The 14999-nt window shown below is 47.0% G+C and overlaps 1 protein-coding gene across 2 annotated transcripts in view; it reads right to left on the bottom strand.

Annotated features, from left to right (window-relative positions):
• Positions 1-14999, bottom strand: part of MYO1H (myosin IH) — a 94319-nt gene that overhangs the window by 11796 nt on the left and 67524 nt on the right. For both annotated transcript variants that reach the window (XM_055096092.2, XM_055096093.2), the window contains 5 exons: positions 11345-11425; positions 10123-10228; positions 8591-8708; positions 3075-3188; positions 977-1053 (listed from right to left, as the gene is read on the bottom strand). In XM_055096092.2, the coding sequence (XP_054952067.1) occupies positions 977-1053; positions 3075-3188; positions 8591-8708; positions 10123-10228; positions 11345-11425 (496 nt within the window). The remainder of the gene's footprint in view (positions 1-976; positions 1054-3074; positions 3189-8590; positions 8709-10122; positions 10229-11344; positions 11426-14999) is intronic.

Genomic DNA, 14999 nt, shown 5'->3' with positions numbered 1-14999 from the left:
GAGGAGCATGAATCCAGGTCGGATCAGAGAACACTCTCCCTCGGCTTCTACATCCTGCATCCACCCCCTCCACACAGCAATTTAGGTCCTATCAGAGGCCAAGCTCATCAAGAGCCTTGCAGAGCAGCCACGTCCTATTCCCCACGAGCTGGTTAGAGATGCTGGCTCAGGCCCCACTGGCCTAACTGTGGCCCTTCAACCAGATCCCCAGCCATTGATGCCCACTGCTATGGAGGTCAGAAAATGAGACCACCAAGCCTTGAAGCCAGACAGACCCAGGTTCAAACCGCAGCTAGGCCGCTTACTTGCTGTGTAGCCTTCAACAAGTTACCAACACCTCCGTGCCTCAGTTTCCCTGCATAGAAAGCGGAGACGATAGCACCTATGTCACCTCCCTTACAGGTCTGTTCTCAGAACAGAATGAGACCACAGTTTAAAGGACTTAGTGTTCACCTGGCGCACAGCAGGCCCTCAAATGACTCAAGTGTAGTTCTTGACAGACCGGTTACATTTCAAAGGAGACGCTCCCTCCCCCCGCAGTTTTGATTTTTTACTTTTTGCATTTCCCCATCTAACTTTTCTCATTGACCATTCCCAGCAAACACCCAGGCTGCAGGCTTTGAAGCTAAACTTTCCAACATCAGACACGCAGGCAAGTGAAGTTTTGGAAACTTTAATTTAAAGGGGCTGGTCTCTCACGGTTTTACACCCTAGTAGTAAACAACAGAATCTGATCCAAACGAGAACTGAAACGGCGGAACAACGTTTATATATCTGCCTGCATCTGTGACTGACCTCCAAGCACTCATTAAAGCAGAAATTCACAGGGATCTTATCATAATCCCATATCTCGTTCCTAGTTTCCAAAGCGAATGCTTCTAACATTATATCAAACACCCGTGTTTAAGATTTACCCGCAAGCTCTACTTGTTCATTTCATATTCTATTGAAATCAGGACAGAAAAAGAAATCATACCTAGTTGATGTTTACTAAATTCAAAGGCATCTTCGGTAGCAAACAGAGTTCTGGGGAAACGAATGAATATTTTGGTTCTAGAAGTGAAAAGAAATGTTTTTGTTATTAATTGGTCAGTTTACCATCTAGTGGGTTGAACCCCCTTCAAAAATTCATTTCCACTCAGAACCTCAGAATACCATCTTATTTGGAAATAGTGTTTGCAGATGTGATTGAGGTAAGGATAGAAATGAGATCATCCTGGAATAGGGTGGGCCCTAAATCCATTGAGAGTGTCTCTATACACACAGAAAGACACAGGGAGGAGCCCACGTGAGGACGGAGGCAGAGATTGGAGGGACACGGCTACAGCTAAGCAATGCCAGGAGCCACCAGAGCTGGAAGAGGCTCCCGCAGGAATGTGGCCCTGCCAACTCTTGATTTTTGGATTTCTGGCCTCCACAACTAGGAGAGAATAGATTTGTTTTAAATCAGCCACTTTGTGATCATCTGTTACGCAGTCCCAGGAAATGAATAAACCATCGTAACCTGAAGTTGCTTCAAGTTATGTTGCTAGGCTTTAAAGAGTGATGACAAAGAATATGGGTGTTTTTGTTTGTTTTTGTTTTGAAACAGAGTCTCAGTTTGTTGCCCAGGCTGGAGTGCAGTGGTGCAATCTCGGCTCACTGCAACCCCCATCTCCCAGGTTCAAGTGATTCTCATGCCTCAGACTCCCGAGTAGCTGGGATTACAGGCACCAGCCACCACGCCCAGCCAGCCAAATAATGTGGATCTAAGCTTAAAAGAAGATCACGCTGGGCGTGGTGGCTCACGCCTGTAATCCCAGCACTTTGGGAGGCCGAGGCAGGTGAATCACCTGAGGTCAGGAGTTTGAGACCAGCCTGACCAACGTGGTGAAACCCTGTCTCTACTAAAAATACAAAAATTAGCCCAGTGTGGTAGTGTGCACCTGTAATCCCAGCTACTCGAGAGGCTAAGGCAGGAGAATCGCTTGAACCCAGGAAGCGGAGGTTACAGTGAGCCGAGATCATGCCACTGCAGCCTGGGTGACAGAGCAAGACTCTGTCTCAAAAAATAAAAAAATAAAAAATGAAAAGAAGATCACATTAGCCAGCAGAGAGAAGTTACAAATACTGACCTCACATTGCCTGCCCGACCCCAGGCCTGGTGAGGGAAAGTTCCCAGGGCAGCCACTGGGGACAGCAGTGGGTGGTACCTGGTGATCTCACTCTCCCTTGTCCCTGTTTCAATTTATGGAACAGGGAACAGACGGATCCCACCTCTGACCTCCATGCCCTGCCTCCCTCAGGATGTGCTGAGCCTTGCAGAATCCCCTTGGAGATCTGGACTGAATAAGTAACTGATCCTTGGAACAGGCCCAGAATAGGAGCCTACAGATGGAGAGAGGCCAAGGCGGCCCAGACGACCATGTATAAGTGGGAGTTAGGAGTCAGCGGGGAAAGCCCATGAACAGGATCACAGGCAGAGATCTCTGGAGTGGGGAAGCCCTGCTGTCAGGGAATAGATCTTCATGCTGAGACACCTTTCCCTGCAACCTCATTAACCCTGACCAAAATGACTCACAAGATGGACTCGGATCTTCCCGATTCATGTCCCTTGAGTTGTGCCTGAAAGCTTTCAATGTGTACGAAAGTCTCTGCTCATGGATAACTACAACTCTACAGTTAAGAGTTCCAGCACACCATTTCTGAGATGCTACAGATGATCTCACATCGTCTAGGTCCCAGTGGCTCCTCTGGCAGGTCATGCGTACATGGGAACAGTGAAAGAATCCAGGCACACAGACGTTAGGTGGCCCCTCTGGTTCCCTCTTTGTTTTGCTAGCAAGGAGGCCCATCTGCTAAATCAGTTTAGTGCGGAAGTTTCCTTTATAACTTCATTTCCTCCCACCGGCAGCACCATAGCTCTTCTAAAGAATTAAGAGCTGCATTTACATTGAGTAGATGAAGCGTAAATCTTGCAAATCTCCATAAATCCCTAGGAATCGAGTCTCCAGGCTCTAGATGGATACGGATCAATGCACAAAACCCTTTGATGTCAAGGGAAGAGACCATTTGGTGGTCTTCTGGTCACTTACTTGCCTAACTTGTATTCCTCGGGTTTGTAGCCGATGTACTTGATCAGACGTTCCACGCCCTCTGCTGGAGGCCCGTGCCAGTGCGGCCAGGTGTCTGGGCATAAGGACTTGTACCTAGGAGAGGAGATGGACATGGAGAAGCTGTGACCGTACCTTCCTCTAGCCCTCCCCCACATCCCCGGCCCCAGAGGCCTGCTGAGCACTGCTGTGGCATGTCAGCCACTCCGTGTATCTAGTAGTCCCATTACACGAACTTTCTCGAATTCAAAGATGGGTACTTTGCAAGAAAGAAAGAAGAGAGAAACTGTTTCAATATAGTAGGGAGTTTGACCTGTCTTTGTAGAACAATGACATCATCAGATGCTCAACCCAGTGACTCAATTCCACTCCTAGGTATCTGTCCAAGAGAAATGAAAAGGTGTCCGAACATTCATACCTGAATGTTCATAGCAGCCATTGGGTGTAGCAGTGCATGGTGCTATGATTCATAATAGCCAAAAGGTGGAAACAACCCAGATGTCCATCAACAGAAAACTCAACAGACAAACAAACGTAGTCTAGTACCAGAAGAAAAAGATCTATGCTTGAGACCAGGTATGGTGCCTCATGCCTGTGATCCCAGCAATTTGGGAGGCCAAGGCAGGAGGATCACTTGAGGCCAGGCATTTGAGACCAGCCTGGGCAGACCCCGTCTCTACTTAAAAAAAGGTCGGGCGCAGTGGCTCAAGCCTGTAATCCCAGCACTTTGGGAGGCTGAGGCGGGCGGGTCACGAGGTCAGGAGATCGAGACCATCCTGGCTAACATGGTGAAACTCTGTCTCTACTAAAAATACAAAACAAAATTAGCCAGGCATGGTGGCGGGCACCTGTAGTCCCAGCTACTGGGGAGGCTGAGGAAGGAGAATAGTGTGAACCTGGGAGGCAAAGCTTGCAGTAAGCCGAGATTGCGCCACTGTACTCCAGCCTGGGCGACAGAGCAAGACCCCGTCTCAAAAAAAAAAAAAAAAAAAAAAAAAATTTTTTTAGCCAGGTGTGGCAGTGTGCGGCTGGAGTCCCAGCTACTCAGGAGGCTGAGGCAGGAGGATCGCTTGAGTCCAGGAGGTTGAGGCTTCAGGGAGCACTCCAGCCTGGGTAACAGAGACCCTGTCTCAAGAAAGAGTAGAGAAGAGAAAGAAAGGGTTCCATGCTTGGGAAGTGATGAGGGCTTCCCCCGCCCCGAGGGGTAATTTTGGCTCCAGTGTTAAGAACCTGATTCCAGCATGCAGTTCCCTTCTACCCTGCAGTCCCTAGAAAGAGAACCGTGATGTCTGTAGTATAATGAAACAAGTGAACGCAGAATTCAGAAGTGCAGATGGATCAAGGCTGGAAGCAGCACAACCGGAGCCACTGGCGTAGAAACAGAATGCCTGGGTTCCAGCCCAGCTCCGGAGCGGGAGGAGTCGCCGCCTCACCTGTGTGACATGAACAGTAACAGGACCTTCCTCATGGGGTTCTCATGAGGTTTAAACGAGATAATACACACTAGGTATTTAGTCCCAGTCCAAGACTCAATGAGTGCTAGCAGTGGTGTTCCCAATATGCTCCTTCCTTTCATATTATGTTTATGTTATTTATTTATTTATTTATTTTTGAGATGGAGTCTTGCTCTGTCACCCAGGCTGGAGTGCAGTGGCACAATCTCCACTCACTGCAAGCTCCACCTCCCAGGTTCACGCCATTCTCCTGCCTCAGCCTCCCGAGTAGCTGGGACTACAGGTGCCCGCCACCACACCCGGCTAATTTTTTGTATTTTTTAGTAGAGACGGAGTTTCATTGTGTTAGCCAGGACGGTCTCGATCTCCTGGCCTCGTGATCCGCCCACTTCGGCCTCCCAAAGCGCTGGGATTACAGGTGTGAGCCACCGTGCCTGGCCTCATATTATGTTTATTTTACAATCAGATTTTTTTTTTTTTTTTTTTTTTGAGATGGAGTCTCGCTCTGTCTCCCAGGCTGGAGTGCAGTGGCACGATCTCGGCTCACTGCAAGCTCTACCTCCCAGGTTCTAAAATCCGATTTTAAACTGTTAAAAAAATACATGTATATATATTTTTGATACAGAGCTCACTCTGTCACCCAGACTGGAGTGCAGTGGTGCGATATCAGCTCACTGCAACCTCTGCCTCCTGGGTTCAAGCGATTCTCCTGCCTCAGCCTCCCGAGTAGCTGGGACTACAGGCGCCCGCTACCACGCCCGGCTAATTTTTTGTATTTTTAGTAGAGACGGGGTTTCTCCACGTTGGCCAGGCTGGTTTCAAGCTCCTCACCTCAGGTGATCACTTTTCGGCCTCCCAAAGTGCTGGGATTATAGGCATGAGCTACCATGTCCAGTGAAAAATATTTTTATTTTCCTGGAATTTATGAGCATGTTCTTTAAGGGTATCGAGTGTCCCATGTTCTTCCTCTGTTCAGCCACCTACACAAAGGTGCAGGATGTGTGCTTCCTGAACTCCAGTGAAAGCTGGAGAAGACAGGGTCTCCACCACCCCCAGGGGACACAGCACAGCCTCAGGCCCTGCTTTCATCCATGCAGACCTTGTGCAATACCAGCACGCACCGCCAAAGCTAGACAGATATGGAGGGGCTGGGGAGAGGCCCTAAATACCTGCAGGTTGGAGGGACTAGTACCTTCTGTCTTCAACTCTATGATATGGTTGCTCCCTGATCAAGTGAAGTGGTGCTAGGCAGGTGCACAGGGTTTGGCTATCTCCAGCTCGATCCCGTGAATCTCCCCCTGCCTCTCTGTCCCCAGCCACTGACCAGCTGCCATGCTGGCCTCTCAGCTTGCCCTAGAGCCTGCTCCCACCTCCAGGCTTTCCTGCCTTGATTGATGTTCCCTGAATGCTATGGACTGATCGTCTGTGTCCCCACAAAATTCATATGATGAAATCTAACTCCCAATGTGATGGTGTTAGGAGGCAGGGCCTCTGACAGGTGATTAGGTCACAAGGGTGGAGCACTCATAAATGAGATTAGTGCCCTTATGACCACATCATCAACTATGTGAAGACACAGCGAGAAGGCACCATCTACAAACAAGGAAGCTGGCCCTCACCAGACACTGAGTCTGCCAGTGCCTTGATCTTGGACTTCCCATCCTCCAGAATTGTGAAAAGTCTCCGTTGGTTAGAAGCCACCCAGTCTAATGTTTCGTTACAGCAGCCCAAACAGACTAAGACACCAAATGTCCTCATGGCCCACTTCCTCACTCAGAGAGTGACCCCCTTACCTAAGGAGGGAGCCTGGCCACTCTTTCCCCTTACCTGGATTCACTTTTCTTCAAATAACATATCCCTGCCTGGCCTTATGCAGTCACCCCTCAGCATATGTGGGGAATTGGTTCCAGGACCCCCATGGATACAAAATCCACGGATGTTCAAGTCTCTAATAAAAAATGGCATAGTGTTTGCATATAACCTGAGTACATCCTCCTGTACACTTTAAATCATCTCTAAATTACTTATTATACCTAATACTATGTAAATGCTACATAGATATTAGACTGTATTGCTTTTTAATTTGTATTATTATTGTTGTACTGTTATTTTTATTGTATTTTTAAAAGCATTTTGAATCCATAGTTGGGTGAATCCTCAGATGTGGAACCCGCGGGTGTGGAGGGCCAACTTTACATCTTTGTTATTGTTGGTCTCCCCCATAGAAAGTAAATTCCATGAGGACAGGGATGGGGTCTGTTCTGTTTTCTGACATCACCCCAGCACCTAGGACAGTGCTAGCTCAGATAGCTACTCACCAGTTTTTGTTTGTTTGTTTTGATACAGAGTCTCATTCTATCACCCAGGCTGGAGTGCAGTGGTGTGGTTTCAGCTCACCGCAACCTCTGCCTCCCGGGTTCAAATGATTCTCATGCCTCAGCCTCCTGAGTAGCTGGAATTACAGGCATGCACCACTATGCCTGGCTGATTTTTGTGTTTTTAGCAGACAGGATTTCACCATGTTGGTCAGGCTGGTCTTGAACTTCTGACCTCAAGTGATCTGCCCACCTTGGCCTCCCCAAGTGCTGGAATTACAGGTGTGAGGCAACATGCCCGGCCTGCTCACTAGTTTTTATGGAAAGAATGAATGAGCCTCAGACAGCAGCAAAAATAGACAAGAGATATATGAAGTTCAAAAAAACACAGGTAGATGGGAACATCAAGTGTGTATGTGTTTGGGGGGTGAGGTGGGCAGTGGCTGTTGTCCTGCCATCTGCCGCGGAAGTCAGATATGGGATGAAGATGAATGAATAAGTAGCTGATGGGCAAAAATGGTGGGCAAAGGAGGTACATCCAGGAAAAATAAAGGCAAAGAGTCTCAAATGACTACACTCAAAATATTGGTTGAACCACATGAAATTTCTGCTATTCAACCATTCTGAACCAACAAAGTGACCATTTATTATGCTTGAGAGTGTGTTGCTATTTTGGTAGCATAAATTCACACACAGCCCATCATTGAAGAAGTGTTGGTGTATAAGCAATTTGGGGGATGGTGAGAGTAGGCGTAGAAATAGTTCATTAAATCTTTACAAACTCCCTGAGCCTAGACAATTTAATCCTACAGATAAGGGAAATGACAGGTCACAGCTATAAGAGAATGAGGATTATGATCCAAGTTCATGTGGTTTGAAAACCCATGTCCCCACCGCTAACCTGCTGCTCTTGACAGCCCGTTGGGCTAAGGCACTAAACCAGGCCCTATGGTCACAAATAGACTTAGCTTCCCCTGCTAATTCAGAGGCCTGTGGGGCACTGCCCACGGCTGTCCCCTCGTGGCAGATCTATGCACTTGGCCTTGTCCTTAACTGTAAACAGTCAGGGATTAGTGAAATGAACAGAAGATGGTAAACTGAATTTTTGTGAGTTTTTTTGTTGTTGTTGTTTTGTTTTGTTTTTGAGATGGTTCTCATTCTGTCACCCAGGCTGGAGTGCAGTGGTACGATCTCAAGTTCACCGCAGCCTCAACCTCCCAGGCTCAGGTGATCCTCCCACCTCAGCCTTCCGAGTAGCTGGGACTACAGGTGTGCACCACCACACCCAGCTAAAATATATATATATATATGTATGTGTATATATATGTATGTATATATGTGTGTATATATGTGTGTATATGTATGTATATATATGTGTGTATATATATGTGTGTGTATATATATATATATATTTTTTTTTTTTTCTTTTTTTTTGTAGAGATTGGGTTTTGCCATGCTGCCCAGGATGGTCTCGAACTCCTGGCCTCAAACAGTCCTCCCACCTCGGCCTCCCAAAATGCTGGGATTACAGGCATGAGCCACCGCGCCCAGCCAGAGTTGGGTTTTTATGTTCTCCCAAATGTTAGTGTTTTTAGCTGTCATAACTACAGCAGTTAACAACCAAACTGAGCCTTCCTAAGGGATGCCATTTTATTTACCACTAAACCCCAGAGATTCTCACGTAGTAGGCACATGACTATTGGCTTCAGATCAATAAAGCACATTTTACCTTTGCAAGAAATGCTCGTATTTCCTTCGGTATGCAAAGCCAGCCCGTCTCACCCGCAGGTGCTCCATCAGCCCCAGGTATTTGATCTGATGCCTTATGAGGAAGTCATCAAATTTGCCTTTGGAGAAATAGAACAGAGAATGACAGGAAAGGATCCCATGGCTTCATTTCAACCAAGGCAGATCACAGGCTGCAAGCTGAAGTTCAGTGGGCTGGGTCTGGCCCCAGACTCATTTCGTGAGGTCTTAATTTTTTTTTTTTTTTTTGAGACGGGGTTTCATTCTTTTTGCCCAGGCTGGAGTGCAGTGGCACAATCTCGGCTCACTGCAACCTCTGCCTCCTGGGTTCAAGTGATTCTCCTGCCTCAGCCTCCCGAGTAGCGGGGATTACAGGTGCACACCACCATGCCTGGCTAATTTTTGTATTTTTAGTAGAGACGTGGTTTCACCGTGTTGGCAAGGCTGGTCTCGAACTCTTGACCTTAGGTGATCCACCCGCCTCGGCCTCCCAAAATGCTGGGATTACAGGCATGAGCCACCATATGCCCAGCCCAATTGTGTTTTTTAAATGGGGGAATTTTATAGGAAAAAATTAAATTTCTGGTTCCTCTGAAAAGTCCTGAGATCTGGCTATCCTGAGGCCAGAGTCCCACATGGCAACAGCTGGCAGGAGAGGAGTAGCGCTGCTGCCTCTTTAGACAGAATGTGCCTTCTCCAGTTTGCCACAGTCCTCCCCACTGCCTATTGCCTTTCAACCTGTCTGCTTCACTCATTTGCTTTTCCTGCCTAGCCTCTGTGAGCCTCTGATGGTCCATTATAGTTCATTATAATGGTTCCTAATGACTACATTATAGACCATGGCAAGAGCTTAGAAACTACCCAAGTCATAGATCATTTTTGAAGACTGTTCCTTGGCTAGAAAAGAGTGACGTTGAGTCCCCTCACCTCTGACACCTGCCTGACTCAGCTGTGTTGCTCCTGAAACTGAACAACCTCTGAGCAATGCTCACTCTGAACCACCAAAGGCATTCATTTACCTTCTATTATTATTATTTTTTGAGATAGGGTCTCACTCTGTCACCCATACTGGAGTGCAGTGGCACAGTCATGGCTCACTGCAGCCTTGAACTCCTGGGATCAATTGATCCTCCCACCTCAGCCTCCCAAGTAGATGGGACTACAGGCATGTGCCACCACACCCAGCTAGTGTTTGTATTTTTAGTAGAGACACGCCACCATGCCTGGCTAATTTTCGCATTTTTTGTAGAGACGGGGTTTTGCCATGTTGCCCAAACTGGTTTCCACTTCCTGGGTTCAAGTGATCCACCTGCCTCAACCTCCCAAAGGGCTGGGATTACAGGCATAAGCCTGTAACATCTGGCCAACTTCTATCATTTAGAAAGGAAAATGATTCACATCCAGAGGACATTGAGCAAGCTTGCGGTGGTGTTTAGGATCCCAACCCACTGCCACCCTTGCTTTGCCTCCCAGCCTCCTTTCCCTGAACCCAGTTCATAATGATCCACAACTCACTGGGTTCTTTCCTGTCGTTGGGCTTGATGCAACGGATGTAGGAGGGCTCCTTAGAGATGAGGATTTCTAGAAGGCTGCTCAGACTGTTTTTAAACTGAGTCCCCACCTGCAGAGAGAGAGAGAGAGAGAGAGAACGAGTCAGAGAGATACTGCTGCTTCCAACGAATACAAAAAGACCGGCCAGGGCTCAAGGTGTCAGCCCTATAGAGCTGAACTATTGACAGATTGTCTTCCTAGTGGCCATCTGGCCCATTAAGAGGTGGCTTTGGATGTCCTGACCTGAGAAGGCCAATCTTGGTCTGGTCACGTGGAAGCTGGACAAGCATCTGTCTAGGATGCCTCACTTGCTCAGCAAAGACGTGGTGAGTGCCTAGCAGGAATCAGTTCTGCCCCAGGCCTGTCATTCTCTTCCACCTTCCTTTGTGTTTCTTTGTTGACATGCGTCCTTCATGATGCTGGTATTATTATAACTTCTTTATTTGATGGTATTTTCTTATACTCTCTCCCACTAGATTGTAAGTCCCTTGAGGGCAGGGACCTCATCTGGCTTGTTATTGCTGAATCCCTGTGCCTGGCACAGTGCCTGCCACATATACATAGTAGGTGCTGCTCAATGAATGCCTGCAAATGAACAAACTGGGACTAAACTTGGAACATGAATATCACATTCTAAGTTAATGTATAGATCATAAGCCACGTTCCAAGTGATTTTTTAAGACACAGGGTCTTGCTCTGTCACCTAGTCTGGAGTGCAGTGGCATAATCATGGCTCATTGTAACTTCAAACTCCTGGGTTCAAGGATCCTCCTGCCTCAGCCTCCGAAAGTAGCTGGGACTATGGATGCACACCACTGCACATGGCTAATTGATTTTTTCTTTCTTTATGTTTTTAATGCACCCAAGTTTTGTCTGACTGATTTGTTTTTATTTTTATTTTTATTTTTGTAGAGACAGGGTCTCATTATGTTACCCAGTCTGGTCTTGAACTCCTGGCCTCAAGCGATTCTCCCACGTGGGCCTCCCAAAGTGCTGGGATTACAGATGTGAGGCTCCCAAAGTGCTGGGATTACAGGTGTGAGATTACAGGTGCATATATTTAGTAGAATCTGTTAGAGAGTAATACTTCCAGAAAAGGGGAAGGTGGCTTAAAAAGCGTAGGTAGTTGGTGGTCATCTCACCCTCTGGTGAGATCCAATTTTGCATGGGTGTTTTTCCCACTCACTGTTGGGGGCCTCCTCCGGTTTTCTAACTCGGCCAGCAGGAAGCATTCCCTCAGGATAATGTTCTTGGACTTGCACAGCACCTGTAAGTGAAGAGAAATGAGTACCACGTTCGCTGTTTCAGAAATCACTACAGGGCTGTCAGGACGGCTCACAGAGTGTGTATGAAGCAACAGAGCCATCTGCTTCTTGAATGCTTGAAGATGTTCCTAATGTAAAGAAAGGGGAACAACACAGTTAAATATGGAAGGCCATGTTCACATTCTACATCCACTGCTTTCTCTGCTTGCTGAAGCCAGATGTTTTTTCTCAGACATTGTCCCTGGTTCAGTGCAGCTGCTTCAGAATAAACTGGCTCTTTAAGAAATGATCCCAGGCCAGGAATGGTGGGGCTCAGGCTTGTAATCCCAGTACTTGGGGAGGCCAAGGCAGGAAGATGGCTTGAGCCCAAGAGTTTGAGACCAGCCTGGGCAACATGGCAAAACCTCATCTTTACAAAGAAGTTAGCCAGGTGTTGTGGTGTGCACCCATGGTCCCAGTTACTCAGGAGGCTGAGGTAGGAGGATCACTTGAGCCCACGAAGTCGAGGCTGCAGTGAACTCTGATTGCACCACTGCACTCCAGCCTGAGTGACAGACTGAGAACCTGTCTCAAAAAGAAAAAAAAGAATGATCTCCAAGATAATGGTGTTAAGTGAAAAAAGCAAGACGCAAAACCACACATACAGTGTGCTATTATTGTGCAAAGAGAAATAAAAAGAAAGAAAGAGATACACATACACACATCCTGTGTGATCCCTGGAAGGACACACAATACAAAGGTGAGAGCAGTTGGCTCTCGGGTGACAGACTTGCTGACATGGGACCCAGGGCACTAGCTTTTGGACTGTTTGACTTTCGCCCCTGTGCGTGTATTTTTTAAATAATCTATATCACCAAAAGTCCTTAATTTTTTAAAATATTTAATTCTTTACCAGAAAAATATTTTCCCTACATAGGTAACATGGAATATTATTCCATCTTCAAAAGCATGATTCTGACATATTCCACAACACGAGTAAACCCATGCTAAGTGAAATAAGTATTATGCTCACTATGCTAAGTGGAATAAGCTAAGTGAAATAAGCCAGTTGCAAAAAGAAAAACACTGTCTGATTCCACTCATATAAGGTCCCTAGAGGAGTGAAGTTCATAGAAAGTAGACAGTATTTCCAGTGGCTGCTGGGAGGGGGAACAGAGAGCAGTTGTTTAGTGGAGACTGAGTTTCAGTTCTGCAAGATGAAAAGAGTTCAGGAGATCAACTGCACAACAATGTAAATCTACTCAACACTATTGAATTGTACACTTTAAAATGATTAAAATGTGGCCGAGCATGGTCGCTCACGCCTGTAATCCCAGCACATTGGGAGACCAAGGCGGATGGATCACCTGAGGCCAGGAGTTCAAGACCAGCCTGACCAACAAGGTGAAACACCGTCTTTACTAAAAATACAAAAAAAAATTAGCCTGGTGTGGTGGCATATGCCTGTAATCCCAGCTACTCGGGAGGCTGAGGCAGGAGAATTGCTTGAACCCCAGAGGCAGAGGTTGCAGTGAGTTGAGATCATGCCACTGTACTCTAGCCTGGGTGACAGAGTGAGACTCTGTCTCAAAAATAATAAATAAATAAAATGATTAAAATGCTAAATTTTGTTATGTATGTTTACCACATCTCAAAAAAAATTTTTTTTTCTTTTTTTTCAAGACAGGGTCTCACTCTGTCATCCAGGCTGGAGTGCAATGAATGACACGGTCACAGCTCACTGCAACCTCTACCTCCTGGGCTCAAGCAATCCCCCTACCTCAGCCTCGCAAGTAGCTAGAACCACAGGGGTGTGCCACCACACCCAGCTAATTTTTTAATCTAATTTTATTTTTTTTGGTAAGGATGGGGTTTCACCATGTTGTCCAGGCTGGGTTCAAGTTCCTGGGCTCAAGCGATCCGCCCACCTCGGACTTTCAAAGTGCTGGGATTACAGGCATGAGCCACTGTGCCTGGCCCCCCAATTTTTTTAATTGAAATTTTTTTTGTTGTTTAATCCATTGCAGTTCTAAACCTACAGTGATATGGAAGAGTAATCTGCCAATAGTACAGAAACAAATGAGAAGTGTTCCGTCCTGAAGTCAAAAAGTTCAGGGAGCTTCAGCCCTGGTGGGTGAAGGGAGAGATTTGGAGACTTCTTTGCTATGTGATGTCCTCTCCGTGGATTGGTTTGTGAAGCTGACGGCCATGACCCCAGAGGGGAAGCTGTTAGAGAAACGCTGTCGCCCATTTGTTAACCAGACACGTCCACTCCCGTGTTCTCCACAGCTACTCCATGAGGCGGACAGCAGCAGCCCCACTTCGCTGACGGGAAACCTGCCACACGGTCCCCAGCATGGAAGGGGCTGGGCTGGGACTCAGACCCAGAGAGCGACTGTCTGGTGGAGCCAAAGTTAGGAGTTGCTCGTCTACCTTGAGTCCAAAAAGGTTGAGACAAGCAGTCCCAGAAGTGGCAGAGAAAGTTTGGGAAGGCAGAAAAAACTCTCCTGAGGTGACTGTTCACCTGCTCACTCCAAAAATGTTACCTTTAGGGTTAAGCTTTTAATAAACCAAGCTAATAAAATCTAATTTTGCACAAACAGTTAACTATTTTAATACAAAATAAGGGCCTTAAAAACTCAAGGTTTTAGGCATGGCGCAGTGGCTCATGCCTGCAATCCCAGCTTTGGGAGAGTGAGGTGGGAGGATCACTTGAGGCCAGGAGTTCGAGACCAGCCTAGGCGTCATAGCAAGATCCTGTCTCTACAAACAAAAAAATTAGTTGGGTGTGGTGGTGTGTGTCTGAAGTCCTAGCTACTCAGACTGAGGCAGGAGGATCACTTGAGCCCAGGAGGTTGAGGCTGCAGTGGGCAATGATGACGTCACTGCACTCCAGCCTGGGTGACAGAGCGAGACCCTGTCTCAAAAACAACAGCAGCAGCAGCAGCAGCAACACTTCTCAGATTGATGAGATATATGGAAAGGCAAAGAGATTGGGAATTTCGTCGGCAACCCTGGGGGCTAATACCATCTCCAGCCCCCACCTCATGATGTGGCCTTGTGCAAGCTGTGACCTGTCTGGGTCTCAGCTTCCTCGTCCTCAGATCATGTCACCCCAGTATATTCTCATAACACCAGAATGAAATCTCTACTTCCCCTGTGGACCTGCCCCTGCTAAGCTCTCAGCCGCCTCTCCTAACGTTTCCCCTTGTCCAGACCACAGGACCTTTGCACATGCTGGTCTCTCTACCTGGAATAACTTCTGATCCTTCTATGGCCCAAATCATTCTCATTCAGGTTTTAGTTCAAAGTCACCTCCAAGGGGTGTTTTCTCTAATCACCTAAATTAAAAATGTCCCCTTCAATCACAGTTCCTTGTTTATTCTCTTTGCAGCACTTCTCACTAATGGATAACTTATTTGTGTATATATTTATTATCTGCTTCCCCAACTCCTGACCGTAAGCCCCACAAGAACAAGAGCTCCATCTTGTTCACTGATGACCTCCAGAGCTGGTGCCCAGGGGGGCATCATACACATTTGAATGGTTTGTTGAGTGAAGTGTCCACACAGATGATCCTGAATGTCTGTTCTGGCC

Source organism: Pan paniscus, chromosome 10, assembly GCF_029289425.2.
Source record: "Pan paniscus chromosome 10, NHGRI_mPanPan1-v2.0_pri, whole genome shotgun sequence".
Taxonomy (NCBI): domain Eukaryota; kingdom Metazoa; phylum Chordata; class Mammalia; order Primates; family Hominidae; genus Pan; species Pan paniscus.
Note: the sequence above shows the minus strand (reverse complement) of the source record. Positions and strands in the feature narration are given on the sequence as shown.